The sequence below is a fragment of the Oncorhynchus keta genome, chromosome 7 (genome assembly GCF_023373465.1).
Source record: "Oncorhynchus keta strain PuntledgeMale-10-30-2019 chromosome 7, Oket_V2, whole genome shotgun sequence".
Taxonomy (NCBI): domain Eukaryota; kingdom Metazoa; phylum Chordata; class Actinopteri; order Salmoniformes; family Salmonidae; genus Oncorhynchus; species Oncorhynchus keta.
Window position 1 is genome coordinate 26,218,383 of NC_068427.1, and position 21,562 is coordinate 26,239,944.

General features: G+C 41.9%; 1 protein-coding gene across 1 annotated transcript in view; it reads right to left on the reverse strand.

Annotated features, from left to right (window-relative positions):
- Nucleotides 1-21,474, reverse strand: part of LOC118386227 (motile sperm domain-containing protein 2-like) — a 31,629-nt gene extending 10,155 nt beyond the window's left edge. The window contains exons 1-10 of the mRNA XM_035773779.2: nt 21,036-21,474; nt 20,868-20,925; nt 19,798-19,950; nt 18,689-18,775; nt 18,351-18,505; nt 16,864-16,924; nt 16,609-16,647; nt 16,362-16,486; nt 15,935-16,105; nt 6,009-6,130 (exon numbers count right to left, since the gene is read on the reverse strand). Of these exons, the coding sequence (XP_035629672.1) occupies nt 6,009-6,130; nt 15,935-16,105; nt 16,362-16,486; nt 16,609-16,647; nt 16,864-16,924; nt 18,351-18,505; nt 18,689-18,775; nt 19,798-19,950; nt 20,868-20,925; nt 21,036-21,068 (1,004 nt within the window). The 5' untranslated portion in view covers nt 21,069-21,474. The remainder of the gene's footprint in view (nt 1-6,008; nt 6,131-15,934; nt 16,106-16,361; nt 16,487-16,608; nt 16,648-16,863; nt 16,925-18,350; nt 18,506-18,688; nt 18,776-19,797; nt 19,951-20,867; nt 20,926-21,035) is intronic.
- Nucleotides 21,475-21,562: the final 88 nt, after the last annotated feature.

The following is a 21,562-nucleotide window of genomic DNA, read 5'->3' on the forward strand; positions in this document are numbered from 1 at the left end:
CTTTGGATAAAAGCGTCTGCTAAATGGCATATATTATTATTATTATATTATTCTACTGCGTTGTGGGACTGAATAAGAGCTGAATGAGTCAGCTTACTGGCAGAGAGCCATTTCCTGGTCACGCCCATTCTACATGATATTGACTTGCGTTACATTCCTCCTCAAGACACAAAATGAATTCTACGGTTGGAAGTTTATTGAAGATTTATGATAAAAACATCCTAATAATTGATTCTATGCTTAGTTTGAGATGTTTCTTCGACCTGTAATATAACTTTTTGAAGTTTTTGTCCGAAGAAATGAACGAGCGTTTGGATATGTACAGTATACCAAACAAAAGTAGCCAATTGGACATAAATAAAGGACATTATCGAACAAATCAAACATTTATTGTGGACCTGGGATTCCTGGGAGTGCTTTCTGATGAAGATCAAAGGTTAGTGATTCAATTTATCTCTATTTGTGCTTTTTGTGACTCCTCTTTTTGGCTGGAAAAATGGCAGAATTTTTCTGTGACTTTTGTGGTGCTTTCGCTGTAAAGCCTATTTGAAATCGGACACTTGTGGGATTAACAACAAGATTACCTTTAAAATGGTATAAGATGTTTGAGGAATTTTAATTATGAGATTTCTGTTGTTTGAATTTGGCGCTCTGCACTTTCACTGGCTGTTGTCATATCAATCCCGTTAACGGGATTGCAGCCCTAAGAAGTTTTAAAACCTGTTGACGGGGTAGGGTTCCCTTTTGGGAACGACCCCTCCCACGTTCAGCTGGAACGGTGGTGCATGGAATGCAAAAATATTCTTAGAAATATTTAACCTCCACACATTAACAAGTCCAATAGCTCAAATGAAAGATAAACACCTTGTTCATCCAGCCAGCAAGTCAGATTTCTAAAATGTTTTATGGCGAAAACATAGCACATATTTATGTCAAACCACCATCAAAGACACAGCTAATTTGAATAGCCAAGTTGAACAAAATATGCAATCAACAAACGCAGGATTCAAAGAAAAATAATTCACTAACCTTTTGAAAATCTTCATCAGATGACAGTAATAGGACATGTTACACAGTACATTTGTTTTTTTCAATAATATGCTATTTATATCCATAAATCTCTGTTTACAATGACGCAATGTTCAAAAAAATGCTACTCAAATGTCCGGAGAAATGATGATAGCTCCGGCAGATAACGTCAGATAACAAGCAATACACATCATAAAGTTTGACTAAATATACATGTTCTACATATAGATACAAAGATACACTTCTTCCTAATGCAACCGCTGTGTTACATTTATTTTTAACGTTGCAGAATTCGTTCACTAGGCTATAATATGAGACGGCGCTCACACATTAGCATTATGTCTCCTCTATGTTGGACTCCACAGAAACACAAAAATAACCACATAAATATTCCCTTACCTTTGATGTTCTTCGATCATAAGCCGTGGAATTAGTAATTCTTACCAAAAACTGCATTTGGTTTTCAAGTCTGTGTCTTTGGGCTATCAAACACGACAAATTCCGTCTGAAATGCAGCCAAAATTCTAGTGGATGCGCATCTAAACTTCAAAATGACATATTATATGTCAACGAAACTGGTCAAACTAAGTTCAGAATCAAGCTTTAGCATGTTCTGAACATGCAAACCAATCCTTAGCTCGAACAGACAAACAGACATCGTTTGGTCAACCCTGGAAGAAAGAGAGCTCTGGACCCGACGCGCGCATCAAAGTGCATGTATTTTCGCGTGACTTGAAGGTTTCAGCCCGCCAAAAGTGGAGGCAGCGCGCGATTCTCACAATGACAAGCCCCATTGAAAGCAGACATCGCGCTGAAGACATAGAAACTGTTCCCAGATCTGTAGCTGGTTGGGAAAGGTGGGGGTGATGACGTCAAAGTTGGCCCAACTTTCATGATGACAAGAGAGAGTTTGGGAGAATGGCTGCCCTGAGAGTTCTGCTTTACATACAGACATAATTTGAACGGTTTTAGAAGCTTTATAGTGTTTTCTATTCAATTATAATTATTATATGCATATATTAGCAATTTTGGACAGATTTTTTTTCTGTTTACTATGGGCACGCAATTCCTCCAAAGGGGGCAGTAGTCAGCCCTATCTTCAAGGATCTTTTAGACCTAGACTTGGTGCTCTGGTACCTCTTGCCATGCAGTAGGAGAGAGAACAGTCTATGACTAGGGTGACTGGAGCCTTTGGCAATTTTTAGGGCCTTCCTCTGACACCGCCTGGTATAGAGGTCCTGGATGGCAGGAACCTTGGCCCTAGTAATGTACTGGGCCGTACGCACTACCCTCTGTAGCGCCTTGCTGTCGGAGACTGAGCAGATGCCATACCAGGCATGATACAACCAGTCAGAATAGTCTTGATGGTGCAGCTCAATACATTTTTCAGGATCTGGGGACCCATGCCAAATCTTTTCAGTCTCCTGAGGGTGAATTGGCATTGTTGTGCCCTCTTCATGACAGTCTTGGTGTGTTTGAACTATGATAGTTTGTTGGTGATGTGGACACCAAGGAACTTGAAGCTCTCAACCTGCTCCACTACAGCCCCGTCAATGAGAATGGGGGCGTGCTTGGCCCTCCTTTTCCTGTAGTCCACGATTATCTTCTTTGTCTTGATCACATTGAGGGAGAGGTTGTTGTCCTGGCACCACACTGCCAGGTCTCTGACCTCCTCCCTACAGGCGGTCTCATCGTTTTCGGTGATTAGACCTACCGCCGTTGTGTCGTCGGCAAACTTAATGGTGTGGAGTCGTGCTTGGCCACGCAATCATGGGTGAATAGGGAGTACAGGAGGGGACTAAGCACACGCCCCTGAGGGGCCCCCGTGTTGATGATCAGTGTGGCAGATGTGTTGTTGCCTACCCTTACCACCTGGTGACAGCCTGTCAGGAAGTCCAGGATCCAGTTGCAGAGGTAGGTGTTTAGTCCCAGGGTCCTTAGCTTAGTGATGAACTACAAACTACAATGTAGAAAATGAGTATGAAAATGAGTAGGTGCCCAAACCTTTGACTGCTACTGTAGGTATTACAGACTCGGCCAGGGACAGGATGAAAATGTCAGTGAAGACACTTGCCAGTTGGTCAGCACATGCTTGGAGTACATGTCCTGGTAATTCGGTTGGCGAATTCGTCTGGCCCTGCAGTATTGTGAATGTTGAGCTGTTTAAAAGGTTTTACTTACATTGGCCAAGGTGTTATCACACAGTCGTCCGGAACAGCTGGTGCTCTCATGCATGCTTGCCTCGAAGCCCGCATAGAAGTAATTTAGTTCGCCTGGTAGGCTTGTGTCACTGGGCAGCTGGCGTCTGGGCTTCTCTTTGTAGTCCGTAATAGTTTGTTAGCCCTGCCGCATCCAACCAGCGTCAGAGACAGTGTAGTAGGATTCAATCTTAGTCCTGTATTTACGCTTTGCCTGTTTGATGGTTCCTCTGAGGGAATAGCGGGACTTCTTATAAGAGTCCAGGTAAGAGTCCCGCTCCTTGAAAGCAGCAGCTTTACCCTTTACCTCTGTGCAGATGTTGCCTGTAATCCATGGCTTCTGGTTGGGGTATGTATGTAGGTCACTGTGGAAACAAGGTCATCGAACTTATTGATGAAGCCGGGTGACTGATATGGTATACTCCTCAATGCCATTGGATGAGTCCCGGAACATATTCCAGTCTGTCCTAGCAACACAGTCCTGTAGCATAGCATCTGCGTCATCTGACCACTTCCGTATTGAGCGAGTCACTGGTACCCCCTGCTTTAGTTTTTGCTTGTAAGCAGGAATCAGGAGGATAGAATTATGGTCCGATTGTTCAAAATGGAGGGTGAGGGAGAGCTTTGTACACGTCTCTGTGTGTGGAGTTTTTCCCCCCTCATTGCACATGTACTGTAACATGCTGGTAGAAATGAGGTAAAACTGATTTAAGTTTCCCTGCATTAAAGACCCCAGCCACTAGGAGCGCCACCTCTGGATGAGCATTTTCTTGTTTGCTTATGGCTTTATGTAGTTTGTTGAATGCCAGCATCGGTTTGTGGTGGTAAATAGGCAGCTACGAAAAATATAGATGAAAACTCTCTCTGTAAATAGTGTGGTCTACAGCTTACTATGAGATACTCTACCTCAGGCGAGCAAAACTTTTAAACTTCCTTAATACTTGATTTCGCACACCAGCTGTTATTGACAAATAGACACAGACCACCAACCCGTGTCTTACCGGAGGCAGCTGTTCGGTCTTGCCAACTGTATATTATCCATGTCGTCGTTCTGTCATGACTCTGTGAAACTTAAGATTTTACAGTTTTTAAATGTCCCGTTGGTAGGATAGTCTTGAACGGAGCTCATCCAGTTTATTCTCCAATGATTGCACATTGACCAATAGGACGGATGGTAGAGGTGGGTTACCCACTCGCCAACAAATTCTCACAAGGCACCCGGACCTGCGCCCCCTGTATTGGTGTGTTCTCTTCATGCAAATAATGGGGATTTGGGCCTGGTCGGGTATCTGGAGTAGAACCTTTGCATCTGACTCGTTAAAGAAAAAATTATTTGTCCAGTTCAAGGTGAGTAATAGCTGTTCTTATATCCAGAAGCTATTTTCGGTCTTAAGAGATGGTGGAAGAAACATTATGTACAAAATAAGTTACAAACAACATGAAAAAACACACAAAATAGCACAATTGGTTAGGAGCCCATAAAACAGCAGCCATCTCCTCGGGCACCATTCTTTAAAGTCTCTCATTGTACATTCCATAGGGTACGGCTCCTCTAAACAGATTGTTCCAACTTCCTTCCTCTCCACATCTTCCTGTATTTATTCTTTGCCCCAGTAAAGTGTTGAGGAGCACAGTGCTCCCCTGAGCCCAGAATGACTCTCTAGACTCCAAGAAACCTTTTGACAAACATATTCTGAAGATCAAAGCCTCCCCTCTCATGACCCTCCCCTCTCAGTGCGTTCTGCCTTCCTCGTGGTCTCACTGGAATCAGGACTAACACAGCTCAGAGACATAATTGCATCTAATACGTAGCCCTGAGCTGTCAAATCTCACATCAAAGTGTCAGCTCTCCAAAAAACTGAACCCGACAGAAATGACTAGGGAAAAGAGGAATGATCTGATTTGACATCAAAATAGCCATCAATGGAGGTAGCTCAAGTACTGTACCTGAAGTCAACCTCAACAGCATCAACAGCACCCCATACAGGTCACCTTAAGTCAACAAATTCTTATAAAATGATTAGGAAAGATAAAGTTCTTTCAAATAACATAGAACACTGAATAATGGCGCTCTATAATCAGCCTCAAGATAAATGATACATCCGCTTCAACACAAAAGAGTACAATTAGGTAACAGAATGACCTTGAACTATGTTTTGCACAAAAGTGTCACTCGATCACTAATGCCACATTCATTTAGCCATCCAATTTGCATGGGGACTACTGGTTGCTCCTTGGTCAATATGGGAAGTAATAGTCGGCATGATCAATCAATTAATTTTATTAAATATCACAGCACAGTAATTAACTGCACCAACTGATTTCCACGCAATGCACTATTGATCGCAGGCATCCTTTATTTCTGTTCAGATACTACAAGATCAATCCATCCATCCAGGTGCAAACATATTGATATCTGTCTCTGGGCTTGAGTGTCAAAAACACATTCATCCTAAACTCTACAACCCATTCAATGGGATATGGATTAGCCACAGCCTAGTCACTGTGCTACTAGTCCTGCTATTCTTTAAGCATTGAGTGCAGCTAAGAGATGCTGAATTCCAAATCAAACCCTAGTCCCTCCTGACTTCCTAGAAAATCTTGTATATCTGCAACTATTGGATAAACAATATGGTGAAAATTCCACCCAGAAGGCAAAGTGAAATAATTAGCATATTGCTTATAAATGTTCAATACTTTCTGAGATACAGGAGTGCCTAGCGAGTAAGGGTTGATTTGATATTCAGCAAGAGAAGACGAAGAGAGGGCTGCATTGAATACCTGACGTTTAGAAGAGGGCCCTTGAATGTGGTCAGTGGCTTCCTAGCTCCCTTCGTCCGACAGTCTCCTTTGTCGTTGTCATCCAGCTTCAGACTGCTCAGACTCTCCTCAGAGAAATACACCTGAAACAAGACAACAGTTGATCATTCATCAGTTCATCATTCTAAGTGCTTTGTTTGGAGAGGTGTTCTAAAAGATATATATTCTCAAAAGTAATATTTATTCATTTCTAAATAAAACTATTAAATGCTTAACTATAGTCATCCAGAAGCGGCGCTCCTAGTGACCGTGGACTTCAATGCAGGCAAACAAATCCATTTTACCTAATTTCTACCGGCATGTCACATGTGCAACCAGAGAAAAAAAAGAAGAAAAATACTATTTTGTTTTTGTTTTTTAAATAATTATACTACCTTTACTCCACACACAGAGACGCATACAAAGCTCTCCCTCACCCTCCATTTGGCAAATTTGACCATGATTCTATCCTCCTGATTCCTGCTTACAAGAAAAACTAAAGCAAGAATTACCAGTGAATCGCTCAATACGGAAGTGGTCAGATGATGCGGATGCTACGCTAGAGGACTGTTTTGCTAGCACAGACTGGAATATTTTCCAGGATTCATCCAATGGCATTGAGGAGTATACCACCTCAGTCACTGGCTTCATCAATAGGTGCATCAACGACGTCATCCCCACAGTAACCGTACGTACATATCCCAACCAGAAGCCATGGATTACAGGCAACATCCGCACCGAGCTAAAGGCTAGAGTTGCCGCTTTTAAGGAGCAGGACACTAATCCGGACTCTTATAAGAAATCCCGCGATGTCCTCAGACAAACCATCAAAACAGGACTAAGATCGAATCTTACTACACAGGCTCTGACACTTGTCGGATGTGGCAGGTCTTGAAAACTATTACGGACTACAAAAGGGAAACCCAGACGTGAGCTGCCCAATGATGCAAGCCTACCAGATGAGCTAAATGCCTTTGTTGCTCGCTTCGAGGTAAGTAACACTGAAGCATGCATGAAAGCACTAGCTGTTCCAGATAACTGTGTGATCACGCTCTCCATAGCCAATATGAGCAAGACCTTTAAACAGATCAACATTCACAAAGCCACGAGGCCAGACGGATTACCAAGATTTGTACTCAAAGCATGCGCGGACCAACTGGCAAGTGTCTTCACTGACATTTTTAACCTCTCCCTGATCGAGTCTGTAATACCTACATGTTTCAAACAGACCACCATAGTCACTGAGCCCAAGAAAGTGAAGGTAACCGGCCTAAAAGGACTTCTGCCCTGTAGCACTCAAGTCTGTAGCCATGAAGTGCTTCGAAAGGCTGGTCATGGCTCACAACACCATCATGCCGGAAACCCTCGACCCACTCCAATTCGCATACCGCCCAAACAGATCCACAGATGATGCATCTCAATCGCACTCCACACTGCCCTTTCCCGCCTGGACAAAAGGAACACCTATGTGAGAATGCTGTTCATTGACCACAGCGCAGCATTCAACACCATAGTGCCCATAAAGTTCATCAATAAGCTAAGGACCCTGGGACTAAACACCTGCCTCTGCAACTGGATCCTGGACTTCCTGACGGGCCGGCCCAGGTGGAAAGGGTAGGCAACAACACATCTGCCACGTTGATCCTCAACACTGGAGCCACTCAGGGGTGCATGCACAGTACCGTCCTGTACTCGCTGTTCACCCATGACTGTGTGGCCAAGCACGACTCCAACACCATCATTAAGTTTGCCGACCACACAATGGTGGTAGGCCTGATCACTGACAATGATGAGACAGCCTACAGGGAGGTCAGAGACCTGGCAGTGTGGTGCCAGCATAACAACCTCTCCCTCAATGTGAGCAAGACAAAAGGAGCTGATCGTGGACTACAGGTAAAGGAGGGCCAAACAGGCCCCCTTTAACATCGACGGGGCTGTAGTGGAGCGGGTCGAGAGTTAAGTTCCTTGGTGTCCACATCACCAACGAACTATCATGGTCCAAACACTTCACAGTTGTGAAGAGGGCGAGACAATGCCTTTTCCCCCTCAGGAGACTGAAAAGATTTGGCATGGGTCTCCAGGTTTTGAAAAATGTCTTGAGCTGCACCATCGAGAGCATCATGACCGGTTGCAGCACCGCCTAGTATAGCAGCTGCTCGGGCCTCCCACCGCAAGGCGCTACAGAGGATAGTGTGTGCGGTCCAGTATGTCGCTGGGGCCAAGCTTCCTGACATCCAGGACCTATATACTAGGCGTGTCAGAGGAAGGCCCAAAAAATTGTCAAAGACTCCAGTCACCCAAGTCATACTGTTCTCTCTGCTACCAAACTGCAAGAGGTACCGGTGCGCCAAGTCTAGCACCAAAAGGCTCCTTAACAGCTTCTACCCCCAAGCCATAAGAGTGCTGAACAATTAATCAAATGGCAACCCGGACTGCTGCTACTGGCTGTTTATTATATATGCATAGTCACTTTACAAATTACCTTGACTAACCTGTACCTCCACAAATTGAGGTACCGGTACCCCCTGTATATAGCCTCGTTATTGTTAGGTCATTTTCTTGGTGTTACTTTTTGATTTGATTATATTTTTGTATTCAATTTTTTTAAATATCTTTTTTAAATATCTTTTTTAAAAACGATTTATTTAACTGCATTTTTGGTTAAGGGCTTTAAGTAAGCATTACATGGTAAGGTCTACCTGTTGTATTCAGCAAATCTGATATAAAATTAGATTTATTTCAAATTATATCAGTTAAATACATTTTGGGACTGTGTGTGTGACAGGTCATTTCATTTCCTAAATAACCACAATCCCCATGACAACCCCTGAACCTTGTTCACAGTATAGTGAGGCAACAAGAAGAGGAACCCTAAAAACACATGTCCTGTGAGAACACATGGTCCCATGGCTAGTCAGCACTTTCACTTCAATAAACGTAAACTTTCACCCACATCCAACTCCCTCCCTCATACACCCACCCACACAATGAGTTCACGAGACCACAGAACAGCCGATATGAACATGTGGTTTGTTCAACGTTGGCAGAAAGTTATGGAAAGACAGGTGAAAGGTCAGTTGTGGTGGGACGAGCGTAATTTGGCCTCTATAGTATATTACCAAGGCCAGTCCCACAGCTTGAGTGAGCCAGATGGGAGATAGGGAGAGGGGGAGTGCTGCAGGAGAGGGAGAGGGGGAGTGCTGCAGGAGAGAGAAGATGTGATAGGATGGGAGAGTTGGATGAGGTGACTGGGGTGTGCCTGTGATCCGTGTACAAGCACTAATGAGTCAGATGGGGAGTGTGTCTTCTACTGTGATAAGCAACACACACGCACACCTCCACCAGGCCGCTGCGACACACACAGATGACACAATAAAGACATCAAGAGACACTGAGCTGCTTCTGAAATGTCTATTTTTATTCAGTGTTCAAATCAAGTGCAATACACAACAGGGATTAATTAGCTACTGTTGAAATGTACATGAGCATAATTGACTGGCAGAGACTAATCTGTTGAATAAATAAAAAACTACAGCATTTCCGTTGATTAAATAGACTATCAAATAATTGCATAAGAGTTACAATCATAACTAAATCAATTGTTAATCAAACAGTGAAAAACAAAATGTTCAGTTTATCATTCTGGTTAATCAAAACCAGGATCAAAATACTCTGACCTACCGTTATTGATCACCAGCCTAGAGAGTTAAAATATTTATTTTACACAACGTTTTCACCAAACATCTTGCAAGGTAAGCTTCAATTTGGTCTGTTTTTGAGCTATATGGGGGGGTGTCAAATTAATCCTTAGGCTATATTTGTTCCTACCAACCTATTGTCAATGTTATCTGATGATGTATGACTTAATGGCAACATTGAATGTCTACCGAGTGACTATATAAATGCGCATGAAAAATATGAAAAAACTTCAATATCCCACTCCCCGACACCACCACAATGTTTGAGAGAGGTTGGTGTTGTAGAAATATCATTTTTTAGTGAACAATAACTTTTAGGCACATCCAGTGTACAAAAACTGTGCATTTACCACATTCAGACACTTGAGAGAGGGACACTTGAATGTACCCTGGATACCCCATAACACCGATACAATGTTTGAATTCACTTATAGCTTGTCAATGAAAGATCACATTCAAAATAAAATAAGTCATTTTGTGTGTGCTTGAGATTGTGTTCTCTGAACTATGTAACTATCTATCTTCTGATCATTTCCTCACAATCTTACAGATGACTTCTTTCCAAATATACCAAGTGGTAGCATGTCAGAATCATGTAATTACACATGAATAGCAGTTACTTTTGGGTATCTCTATTTAGGTTGAAATCTACATTTTGCCATTACATCTAATATTAATCCTATTGGCTAAAATGTGAAATCACCCAAAAAATGACATAGGGTCAGGAACAAACATTTAGAAATGAATAAGGGCAGTCTTGCCATTACGCAAGCTGGAGTGAATAAGGCTGATCGAGGCAGCAGATACAATATGAAACCCATACATCCAGAAATGCCTAAGAAATGTAGCCAGTATGAAATTCTTGAATTGATAACATGATTTGTCGGCAGCCTCCCCAAGCAGACCGTGAAACGACTGTCCGATGATCTGTGCACAGTTTTTTTAAATGCTATTCATCTGGATTTCGCCTATCGAGAGGATTAAATGCATAGAAATATAATGAATTAAACGGACAAGTCTTTGACTTGAATGGGGACTCCTATCTGATAGCCGATTCCGGAAAAATAACTTTTGAAAGACGGGGCCCTGGAGTGGTTATTGACAGTAAGGCACAATACAGATGATTTTTGAAAAGTTGCTCTCTCGTCGTTTGAAACGGTGTCGATACACAGAGGTAGGTCTTGCAATTACATGTATATCTGTAATAAGGTAAGTGCAAATCTGCTAACGTAAGTGCGGTAAAAATACCAAAACCGTTAGCGCTGGTGGTAGTATGACTGTATAATTATCTTTCTCTAGTATTATAAACAATGAGTACATTCATCATTATAATAGAGTAGATAAGCTCATTTGAACTGAACAGTAATGATACAATACAGTATGGTTTTGGATTAAAAGGTCAGTACAATACATTTAGGCATGTATACACTTGGCACACTTCCTTTCTTTTCACTACAGAAAAACAATTTCCCTAATGTTACATTAAGTAAGATAAAACACTCAAGTTGGATAAAATACCACCATGCTATAAAGCTGGTCACTGGGACAGGCATCAAGGTTGGAAAGCTTTTCTTCTTTTATGATGCAGTATTGTGAGTAATGTATCTTAGCCTACTTGATTGGCTATGAATCTCTTCAAAAACATAATCAAATTCCAAATCATCTCACAGAGTCCAAAAAGTGCAACACATTGTAGGGGTCAAATTTGAAATGTTTGATCCAGGTCCATTTTGGATTCAATCAAAGGCTGAATGAGTCGATGATGGCGAGGGTGGGGTACTCACACATTCTACATGAGTAAAACCCTCAGACTGCCCTTTCAGACTGCAGAACTCTCCAGGACTCAGTACTTCTGCTGGTGAGGCTAAGAGCATACAATGGCTTACCAAAACCAGCCCTTGGTTCAAAACAGAGAGAAAGGCAATTAGCTGATCGCTCTGGGACGCTACTGTATCAACACTGTTGAGACACACAGGTATTGATTCAGGAGGCAGGACAATATTTATGTAGAGAGAGGAGTAGCAGAATATGATCATGACGGCAGAATGTGTGCAGACAGACAAACTGTAAGCAATGGATATCATGATTGGAGTTAGGACCCTAACCTTAATCACAGCAAACCAAGAGATTAGCCTATAGCCTAAGTAGATTGTTAGAGTTAACAAAGACCATTGTGCTCACCCGCGTGTATAGATGGACTCATTCACATACCACTCAATCACACAGGCCTACACACAAAACCACACACAGACTGGATGAGGCTCAGGTTTTGGTTTGCCAACCTGATTTATTATAATCTATTACAAGACATTCCCTGATCATGCCAAAGAAATACCCAGGCTGAACCTGAACCATACACCAACCATACCGTTCCCTCTAGGGTTGCGCAAGGCAGGCTGACCCTCCCTGACCATAAATACATAGCTACACTCCAATGCCACAGCAGTGTGTAGCTTGACTCCAGGTCTGTATGTTACAACACCGTCAGCAGGCCATTCCAAGGAAAGGATTTGGGTGTGAACTATTGGTCATTGCTATCGGGGATTCTTGGGACATCCCTACCCCACTGAAGTTGAAATGTAAAGTTTTCATGATTAGGTAAGGGTTATGGTTAAAGTTAGGGTAGGTGATAAGGTTTGGGTTTAGGGTAGGGACATCCCAAGGATTTTGGGTAGCCCTAACTATGTTTATTTACCGACTCATTTGCATATGTCCATTTGTAAATCTAAATATGTTGTGCATGACTAATGTGGTCTTAATTTACAATGGGGGCTTTGACGTTTTAGGCTCCAGGCGCTTAAGAGGCTCATGCGAGCAGCTTTGCGACGCGTAGCTGCCGAGGCCACTCTGGAGAATAGGTCTGTGTATCTGCGTGTAAGCAAGTGTGTGTGTGTATATGTACAGAGTCCCCTGTGAGCTACAAAAGTGGTGCAAGTTACCCAAATGGCTTAAATGTAGGGTTGGTGGCATCCAGATTATCATACCATTCCTGTACCATACCAGGGTATTACCGGAAGTGTGTGTATATATATATATATATATATATTATATAGAGTGGGGCAAAAAAGTATTTAGTCAGCCACCAATTGTGCAAGTTCTCCCACTTAAAAAGATGAGAGGCCTGTAATGTTCATCATAGGTACACTTCAACTATGACAGACAAAATAAGAAAAAAAATCCAGAAAATCACATTGTAGGATGTTTAATTTATTTATTTGCAAATTTTGGTGGAAAATAAGTATTTGGTCACCTACAAACAAGCAAGATTTCTGGCTCTCAGACCTGCCTCTTTAAGAGGCTCCTCTGTCCTCCACTCGTTACCTGTATTAATGGCACCTGTTTGAACTTGTTATCAGTATAAAAGACACCTGTCCACAACCTCAAACAGTCACACTCCAAACTCCACTATGGCCAAGACCAAAGAGCTGTCAAAGGACACCAGAAACACAATTGTAGACCTGCACCAGGCTGGGAAGAATGAATCTGCAATAGGTAAGCAGCTTGGTTTGAAGAAATCAACTGTGGGAGCAATTATTAGGAAATGGAAGACATACAAGACCACTGATAATCTCCCTCGATCTGGGGCTCCACACAAGATCTCACCCCGTGGGGTCAAAATGATCACAAGAACGGTGAGCAAAAATCCCAGAACCACACAGGGGGACCTAGTGAATGACCTGCAGAGAACTGGGACCAAAGTAACAAAGCCTACCATCAGCAACATACTACGCCTCCAGGGACTCAAATCCTGCAGTGCCAGACGTGTCCCCCTGCTTAAGCCAGTACATGTCCAGGCCCGTCTGAAGTTTGCTAGAGAGCATTTGGATGATCCAGAAGAAGATTGGGAGAATGTCATATGGTCAGATGAAACCAAAATATAACTTTTTGGTAAAAACTCAACCCGTCGTGTTTGGAGGACAAAGAATGCTGAGTTGCATCCAAAGAACACCATACCTACTGTAAAGCATGGGGGTGGAAACATCATGCTTTGGGGCTGTTTTTCTGCCAAGGGACCGGGACGACTGATCCTTGTAAAGGAAAGAATGAATGGGGCCATGTATCGTGAGATTGAGTGAAAACCTCCTTCCATCAGCAAGGGCATTGAAGATGAAATGTGGCTGGGTCTTTCAGCATGACAATGATCCCAAACACACCGCCCGGGCAACGAAGGAGTGGCTTTGTAAGAAGCATTTTAAGGTCCTGGAGTGGCCTAGCCAGTCTCCAGATCTCAACCCCATAGAAAATCTTTGGAGGGAGTTGAAAGTCCGTGTTGCCCAGCAACAGCCCCAAAACATAACTGCTCTAGAGGAGATCTGCATGGAGGAAAGGGCCAAAATACCAGCAACAGTGTGTGAAAACCTTGTGAAGACAGAAAACGTTTGACCTCTTGTCATTGCCAACAAAGGATATATAACAAAGTATTTAGATAAACTTTTGTTATTGACCAAATACTTATTTTCCACCATAATTTAGAAATACAGATGGTATGATTTAAAAACATATATATATATATATATCTCGGTATTTCTAAATTCACACAGTATACGGTACATCGTCCAAGCCTAATTAAAGTCTCAACCGAAGTCTGCTTTGACACAGCATAGTCACAGCATAGCCATAGCGCCCCATTGTCTGACAATGTAGAGACAACACAGCCCTCTGCCAGGAATACAGGACACAGCGCAGCTACACCCAGAGAGCTACATCAATAAACACCCAACACTTCACCGCACTACCATCCAGTTGGCATTACACTAAAGAATATGAAACAGGTAGATCTACTCATACAGGCTAGTCTTCATATGACAGAAATGACAGTAGCCTATATCATAGGCTACAATGTGTGTTTGTTTTGCTTGTCACACAAAGTAGAGGCTAAATAGATTGTGCTGTGGATGAACAGTGAAGACCCCAAGGGAAGAGAAAGAGGGGAATGTGTGCAGCATATGCCAGTAATGATGTGCTGACTGTTGCTAGGTTACGGCAGCCTAACGACAGCAGAGAGCACTAGATGGTGGAGGTGTGTTAAAGCCTAGAGCTGCAGGTTGTCTCTGATGGGCGCTGGCTGCACGAGGGCCGGCCGGCAACAAAACCATTAGTGGTAACACAAAAGAAAGAAAGAAGGCCCCGCGGGTGTATTCTGGGAACTGCTTTAAACACTGCTGTGAAGTCAGGTAAACCGAGCGACGCATGCGGGAAAAAGCGGTCTCCCACCGCAGCTTGGAAGAGCTTCTTTGACGCCAGTCAAACTTGACACATTCTCAATAGGGGGTGGCAGGGCAGCCTAGTGGTTAGAGCATTAGACTAGTAACCGAAAGGTTTCAAGTTCAAATCCCAGAGCTGACAAGGTACAAATCTGTCGTTCTGCCCCTGAACAGGCAGTTAACCCACTGTTCCTAGGCCGTCATTGAAAATAAGAATTTGTTCTTAACTGACTTGCCTAGTTAAATAAAGGTAAAAAAAAAATAATAAAAAATAGCCTAATGAGAGGAGCCATGTGTTGAGTGAGGGAGACTGAGGTAGATCCAGAGAGTGGGACTGCGATGTGCGGGTACAGTCAGTCAGTCGACAGGAAGGATTAAGTGGCAGCTGGAGACATTGGAAGTCACCTTGACCAAGACAATGAGGAGGAGCTTAACAGCTGCCAAATCAGGGCATTAGCGCCTCAACCATTCACAGCTCTCTCCACAGAGGACCCCGATTACATACTGTTATCTCACACTAAACGTTGAGAAATGAAAGGGTCTGGGAGTAAAACGGCACATCAAAGTGAGGAGTAACTCGACTGGACTTCTTCTAATGTCTTATTTGACTGCCGAGTGTGGACAGGGTGTGCTTTAATGGTAATTCGAGCTAATGACGAAGATAAAAACTGTCTGCTGTTTCTAAGAGAACCCCATGCAGGGTTAAACCGTCAGTAATCAATTTTAGCTCACTGCAAATACTAACTAAATTCACTCTACTGTTAATGAGTAATAACAGCAGCCAGATTTAATGGCAGGCTACCTTAGAAACATGACAACATCTTGTACTAATTCTAAAAATCTAATGGATAAGTAAAACTATTTAAGACAGATTAGGAGTTTATATGCAGCCGCAGCGTGAATATACAATGTATCTGTGCGTGTTGTTATCTTCCTTGCTGTACCTACATTTAGAGAAGAGGACAGAAAATACCAGAGTTGATAAATAAAAGGGGAGCCTTTGTACCTTTTTGGGTTTGACAGCGACCTCGGAGCTGAAGCTTGACTCCAACTCCTTGCCCTCTGATTCGCCCTCCTTGCTCTCATTGTCATCCTCGCTGACGATGGGTCCGTTCTCACAGGTGGGTGTTTGGAAGTCATCGTCAGGAAGGGGAGGATAGCTGTATTTGAAGGGGTCCTGAAATGAATTCAGAGATAGTATTAGGTCAACCATCCGAAGTAATGTGATAATGGCCAAATATTGATTAGTCACAGGCTAGACACATTTTCTCATGAAAAGTGAGCGGAGGAATAGAGGCAAAACCTGTAAAATGTTGATGTTTGAAAAAGGGAATTCATCAGATGAGATAGTAAGATGAAAATGTATGCAACCAGGTAGATCAATGGACAGCGTCACTGCCATCTTCAGTGAGTTCATTACTGCAGGTACATACCATTCCACCCATGTGAAGAGGGAGGTACTCAGGGTCAATAAACGTCTGGATCTCGTTTTTGGATGCAAACTTAAGCTTGCTGATGGCTTCTGGACCCAACCATGTCTTCACAATCTTCCATGCAGCTGAAAAAAAAAAAAAAAGTGTCCCAACTACGCAGTCCAAACTACGATTCAATCATAAAGACTGGTTCCTTATGGGTACTAACATTTCTATAGCAAATATTTTGAATAACTACATGACTCACCATTCATGATCCATGGCATGTCAACAATGATCATTTTGGCTGAAATGACAAGATAAAACCATATCTGAGAGGTAACAAGGCCACAACACAGAATCATATGATGCCATGTGCGTTGTTTTAAAACCATTTATTAAAACTAATTTCACACAATGCGTGTCAATGATAATACTAAATATGTAGGCCATCTGTGTCATACAAAGTTGATCGATCAACCCGTGAATGAAACCCATATTGTTACACTTTTTATATACTTACATAGAAACTTTGGATAATACACTTTGAAGCAATTAATGATATACTTCACAAAATCCATGTCCTGAAAAAGAAAAAAAAAGTAAATGAACACGACTCAGAAAGTACAGTGCTATACAGCCTCAAAGCAGGCTTTGACTAGCAAAGACGTTTTATGGGTTTTCAATAGGGAAATTGTTTGCTCAGCCTAAGATATTTACTGCCGCAAGCTGTGCATTGACCCAAATCACCACCATTGAAACTTTGTCACAAGTTCTACTGAACAGAGCTGTAGCCAATCCATTTCATACTTTCAAACACCTTCCCTCAACTCAATCATATGAAATATAATTCAGGCACCCCATGAACCACCATAACTAAGGCAGAGGCTAGTCTACTTGCATTGCGCTGATTGTATTAATCACAGTATTTGCTGACACATTGCAGTTTGGTTGTTTACTGTATGATTGAGGAACCTTGATTAAAAGGTTGTATAAAGTCGCTCTCCATAACAAGCCTTGGCTGCGATAACTACGGACAGCTTGGAAACTCAGAGGTTTCCTTTTCGTGTGTGCACGTGTCCTCCAAACAAACCAATGCTATCTGTCCTGAGTCTCCTGAAACAAGGACAAAGGTTGAAGTCATACAAACACACGAGACTACCGGTATCTAAAACTCTCCAGTCAGTTGAATGGATTACAGCTACCTTAAAAGCCTTGTTCATGACAATTCACTCAGTCATGTTTCCATTACCATATTGGCCTATTATTGTCAGACAACACTATCAATCTAGTCATACACTTAGGAGGAGCCTGTCTAGATCCCACCCCCTACAGACACATTTTTTAAAGTTAATGAGATAACACTAGCTAGGCCTGTTCCAACCCACACAGTGGGCTATTTCCGAAAACGTCATTAAGACTGCTTCCCAAACTGATCTACTAATCCACACATTTCATATTTGGGTTCTCTCTCTCTGGCTCGTGTGTGTTTAATTGGTGCATTTCTCCAGGAGTGAGTTTGGCCTGTGAAGCAAGCTGACTGACAGAGAGGAGAGTGCCTGCCTGGAGGCTCTGACAGACAGTCAGTCTATGGATTAGGTAGTCAGTCGATTTGGATTGACCAAACAGATTTAAAGGTCACTTTAATCTCCAACGTGCTAAGCATTGAAGAGCATCAATCCCTCCAAGTCCCTGGCTCAAACAGCAAGCAAAATTAGGATGCACACCGGGTCTTCAATGGCACTCATAACCACCCACAGAGTTAGTCACATCTTTTTGAAAAGGGGGCAAACATGTTTAATTATGAGGACAAAAATTAACAAAAATAAAGCCCGCCTTTAACCTATGTAGAGTGGATCAACTGTGATATTGGTTGAAACCAGAGCTATTGATGTACTGTAGCAATGGATGGAATTACAGTGATTCTTCAAAGACTATCAAATAATAAGGGCAGGTGACAAATACATGAAATGACTACAATGTTAATTATACAGGTAAGTGTCCACTCACGATATTGCTGATCCCTGAATCAGCCATGTCGAACACAACAGTGAGTGGCATCCCTGGCTCTCTCTTAGCATAGCGCTCCAGCCAGAAGGCAACATACTTCTTCTTGTCCATGATGGTCTTTGCATCCTTGGTATGTAGCTTGACTTTGAACCAGACTGAAAACACAGACAAAGGTATTGCATTCAATAATCTCAACATATGTGGCAAACGTATTAAAGAACAATGACTGAACATATTTTGTATCCTTTTGTAAGGGGTATAAATATTGTGTCAGTGAGTAATTATTAGAGAAATATATTATACATATGGTACCGTATGAGCATATTGAATCAACATACAGAGCTTGTTGCCTTCCTTGTCATAGCCATGGAGGAAGACAGCCCCCGTCTCAAACATCCACTTTGGAATGCTGCTCTCAGTGAGGTCTGAAATAAGACAAAACTTTCATGGCCAAAAACTTTCTTGGCCATTCAATAAGAATGTTTCATAATAGGAACAATTACTGGCCAAAATAATTATCTTAAAAACCAAAGTATTCCTAACTCCTCTCTTCTATTCAAGACTGACAAAACATGTCAACAAGTGACAATAACTATATCAGAAGTTGTAAATCCAATTTCTGCATGACGCCGATTTAACAAACTGACTGTTGGCTGGATTAAAACCCTGTAATTGAATGACTAAAATGCAGCAATTTACCAGTGAGGCTTATAGAAGATTGTCTCCGGCTTGTACGGATGGACTATGAAGCCTTTCTCTGAGAGAAGGCCAAGAATCTATCCCACATTGGCACACAAAACAGCTACTGATGAATCGTCACAGCGTGGTGATACGGATAGGCCTACATAAAAATGCTCTTTATAACTTGCCTGTATTTGAATATAGTTAGGACACTACTTTAGCAGAGTGTAGAATGTGTGTTGTTCCTGTTTTCTACACAACCTTAAAAGGAGAAGTTTACTTTTTACAACCAAATCTCTATTTGATGCAAATGGCATGTTATAGAAGTTTTTTTTTTTGTAATTTAACTTGGTTTTGAGAAACCTACCACACTTGCAGTATGGGGGCCACAGATTAACATGAACAAAGGCTCCAAAAACACCCAAATATGTCCTTTTAGAAACAGCAAAGCTCTCAGTATAGTGATGTAGGTCTTTAGATGTTGTACACATGAAAGTGTCATTCCGAACATTTATATGCAATGCTAAATTCCATTTTGTTGCGACTCAATCCCACCATGCCTACCAAACAGATTATTGGTTGGCATTTATAAAATTGTACCGAAACTTCTTATAATGGTATGACTTGGTATGGTACACGCATAAAAACTGTGGATGGAAATGTGGTTATTGACAGTGTCACTTCCTTTCCCTTCTTTAATCCCTGAAAACAAGGAAACCTGCAATGGAATTTTAGGAGAGGATAGAAATGTGCCCAATCTCCTCACCATTCAAACCAAATTCTTTCCTCCACAGGAAACTATCGTCAATCATTTTCAAGGCATCGTCCACTGAGTATTGTCGCCATGTCAGGTATGCCTCCACCAGAGCGTCATCCTTCTGTAGCCTGTCCACATCTCTGGAGTCATATTTGTCTGATTCTGTGAGGGATAGAGAAATTAACAATTTATATTACTCATATATAAACTGAATACCTACTCCAAAAACACACCTGAGTTTGTTGCTTTTAACCTTTTGCGACAAGACCCTACCATAAAGTGCAGACAGCAATTAGCCTACTTTATGTAAAACAAAATAGGGGTGCCTTGCTACTTCAGCTACCTAATTTACTAAATGTAGCTGTTTAGGAAACAAGTGTTCTTTCAAAGAGGGATTGGTCTTTCAAGAACGCTTATCAGGGGACTGACTGAAAGGTATAGTATAGTTTTCAATTCAAGTAGGCTACTCAAAATAACAGGTTTTCTATTACAAAAAAAACAAGTTTACATTATAATGTGGTCCTTCTGTAGCTGTGGTCCTTCTGTAGCTCAGTTGGTAGAGCATGGCGCTTATAACGCCAGGGTAGTGGGTTCGATCCCCGGGACCACCCATATGTAGAATGTATGCACACATGACTGTAAGTCGCTTTGGATAAAAGCGTCTGCTAAATGGCATATATATTATATATATTATATATGGTGTGACCACAGACATGTCACTGCCAGTAGGCAAATCAATATTCATTCATCAATGAATTAATGTATCAGAACAATCTGTCAGAAACTTAATAGGTATGATGATGATTACTATGATAATTATTGGTTACAAGTGGCACATGTGAACATATGGCAACAGGCTACTATTTCAAAAGTATGATCTGTTCTCAGTCAAATAGGTAACGTTAACTAGCTAAGTAAACTAGATTGATGGACTGAAATCGAACAGCGCATAGCTTTTTGGCTTTTAGCTAACTAGTTAGCGAATGGTGTTATCCGTTACAGTAGCTAGATTATGGGGTGTTGTGTCAAATGTTATTTTGCTAGCTAGCTAACTGGACTGTTACCAGGCACTTACTTACCTTGGGCGTACTCATTCTTGAACTTATGTTTTGTCTCCTCAATTTTCTTCTCAATGTCCTGTTGTAAGAGAGATAAGTTTGCCATGTGTAATGTTAATGAATATTAACATAACAAATAGCCAAGCAAAATATATGTAATCTTGTTGCTAAAATGAGCTGGTGTGCTACCTGCTCTGATTCGAGCTGCCCAACTTCCGCCATGTTCAAGTGACTCTGTTCAAGTGACTGCTTCTGTGGTGGCTAGTGTGGCTACATGGAAGTTGATAGATGAATCAGTACTACCCACTGATATACAATATATGTTGCCATTTTTACTCTTGGCTAGCTCGTCAAATATATACATAAGTATATGATATCTCAGGTCAATTTATGCAAATGTAAAGAACATTGCATGGATTAATTGAAGCGTCTTCAACGTAAGCATTGATGACAAAGCACGTAAACAATAGTTTATCCATGGTGCTTTCACGACAACAGGGAATTCGGGGGAAAAGGGTCAAATCATGACGTCAGTGAACTTCAGGTCGGAAATTCGGAGTTCCAGAGATTCCATGTTGGATGAGCCGTCCAATGCGATATTTCCCAGTTGGAGCTCGTTTTTTTCTCCAGGGTTCCCAGTGGTTATGAGCGCACTGAAGTCGGGAGTCGGAGATTTCCGAGTTACCAGTTGTTTTGAATGCGACAACTGTTCACGT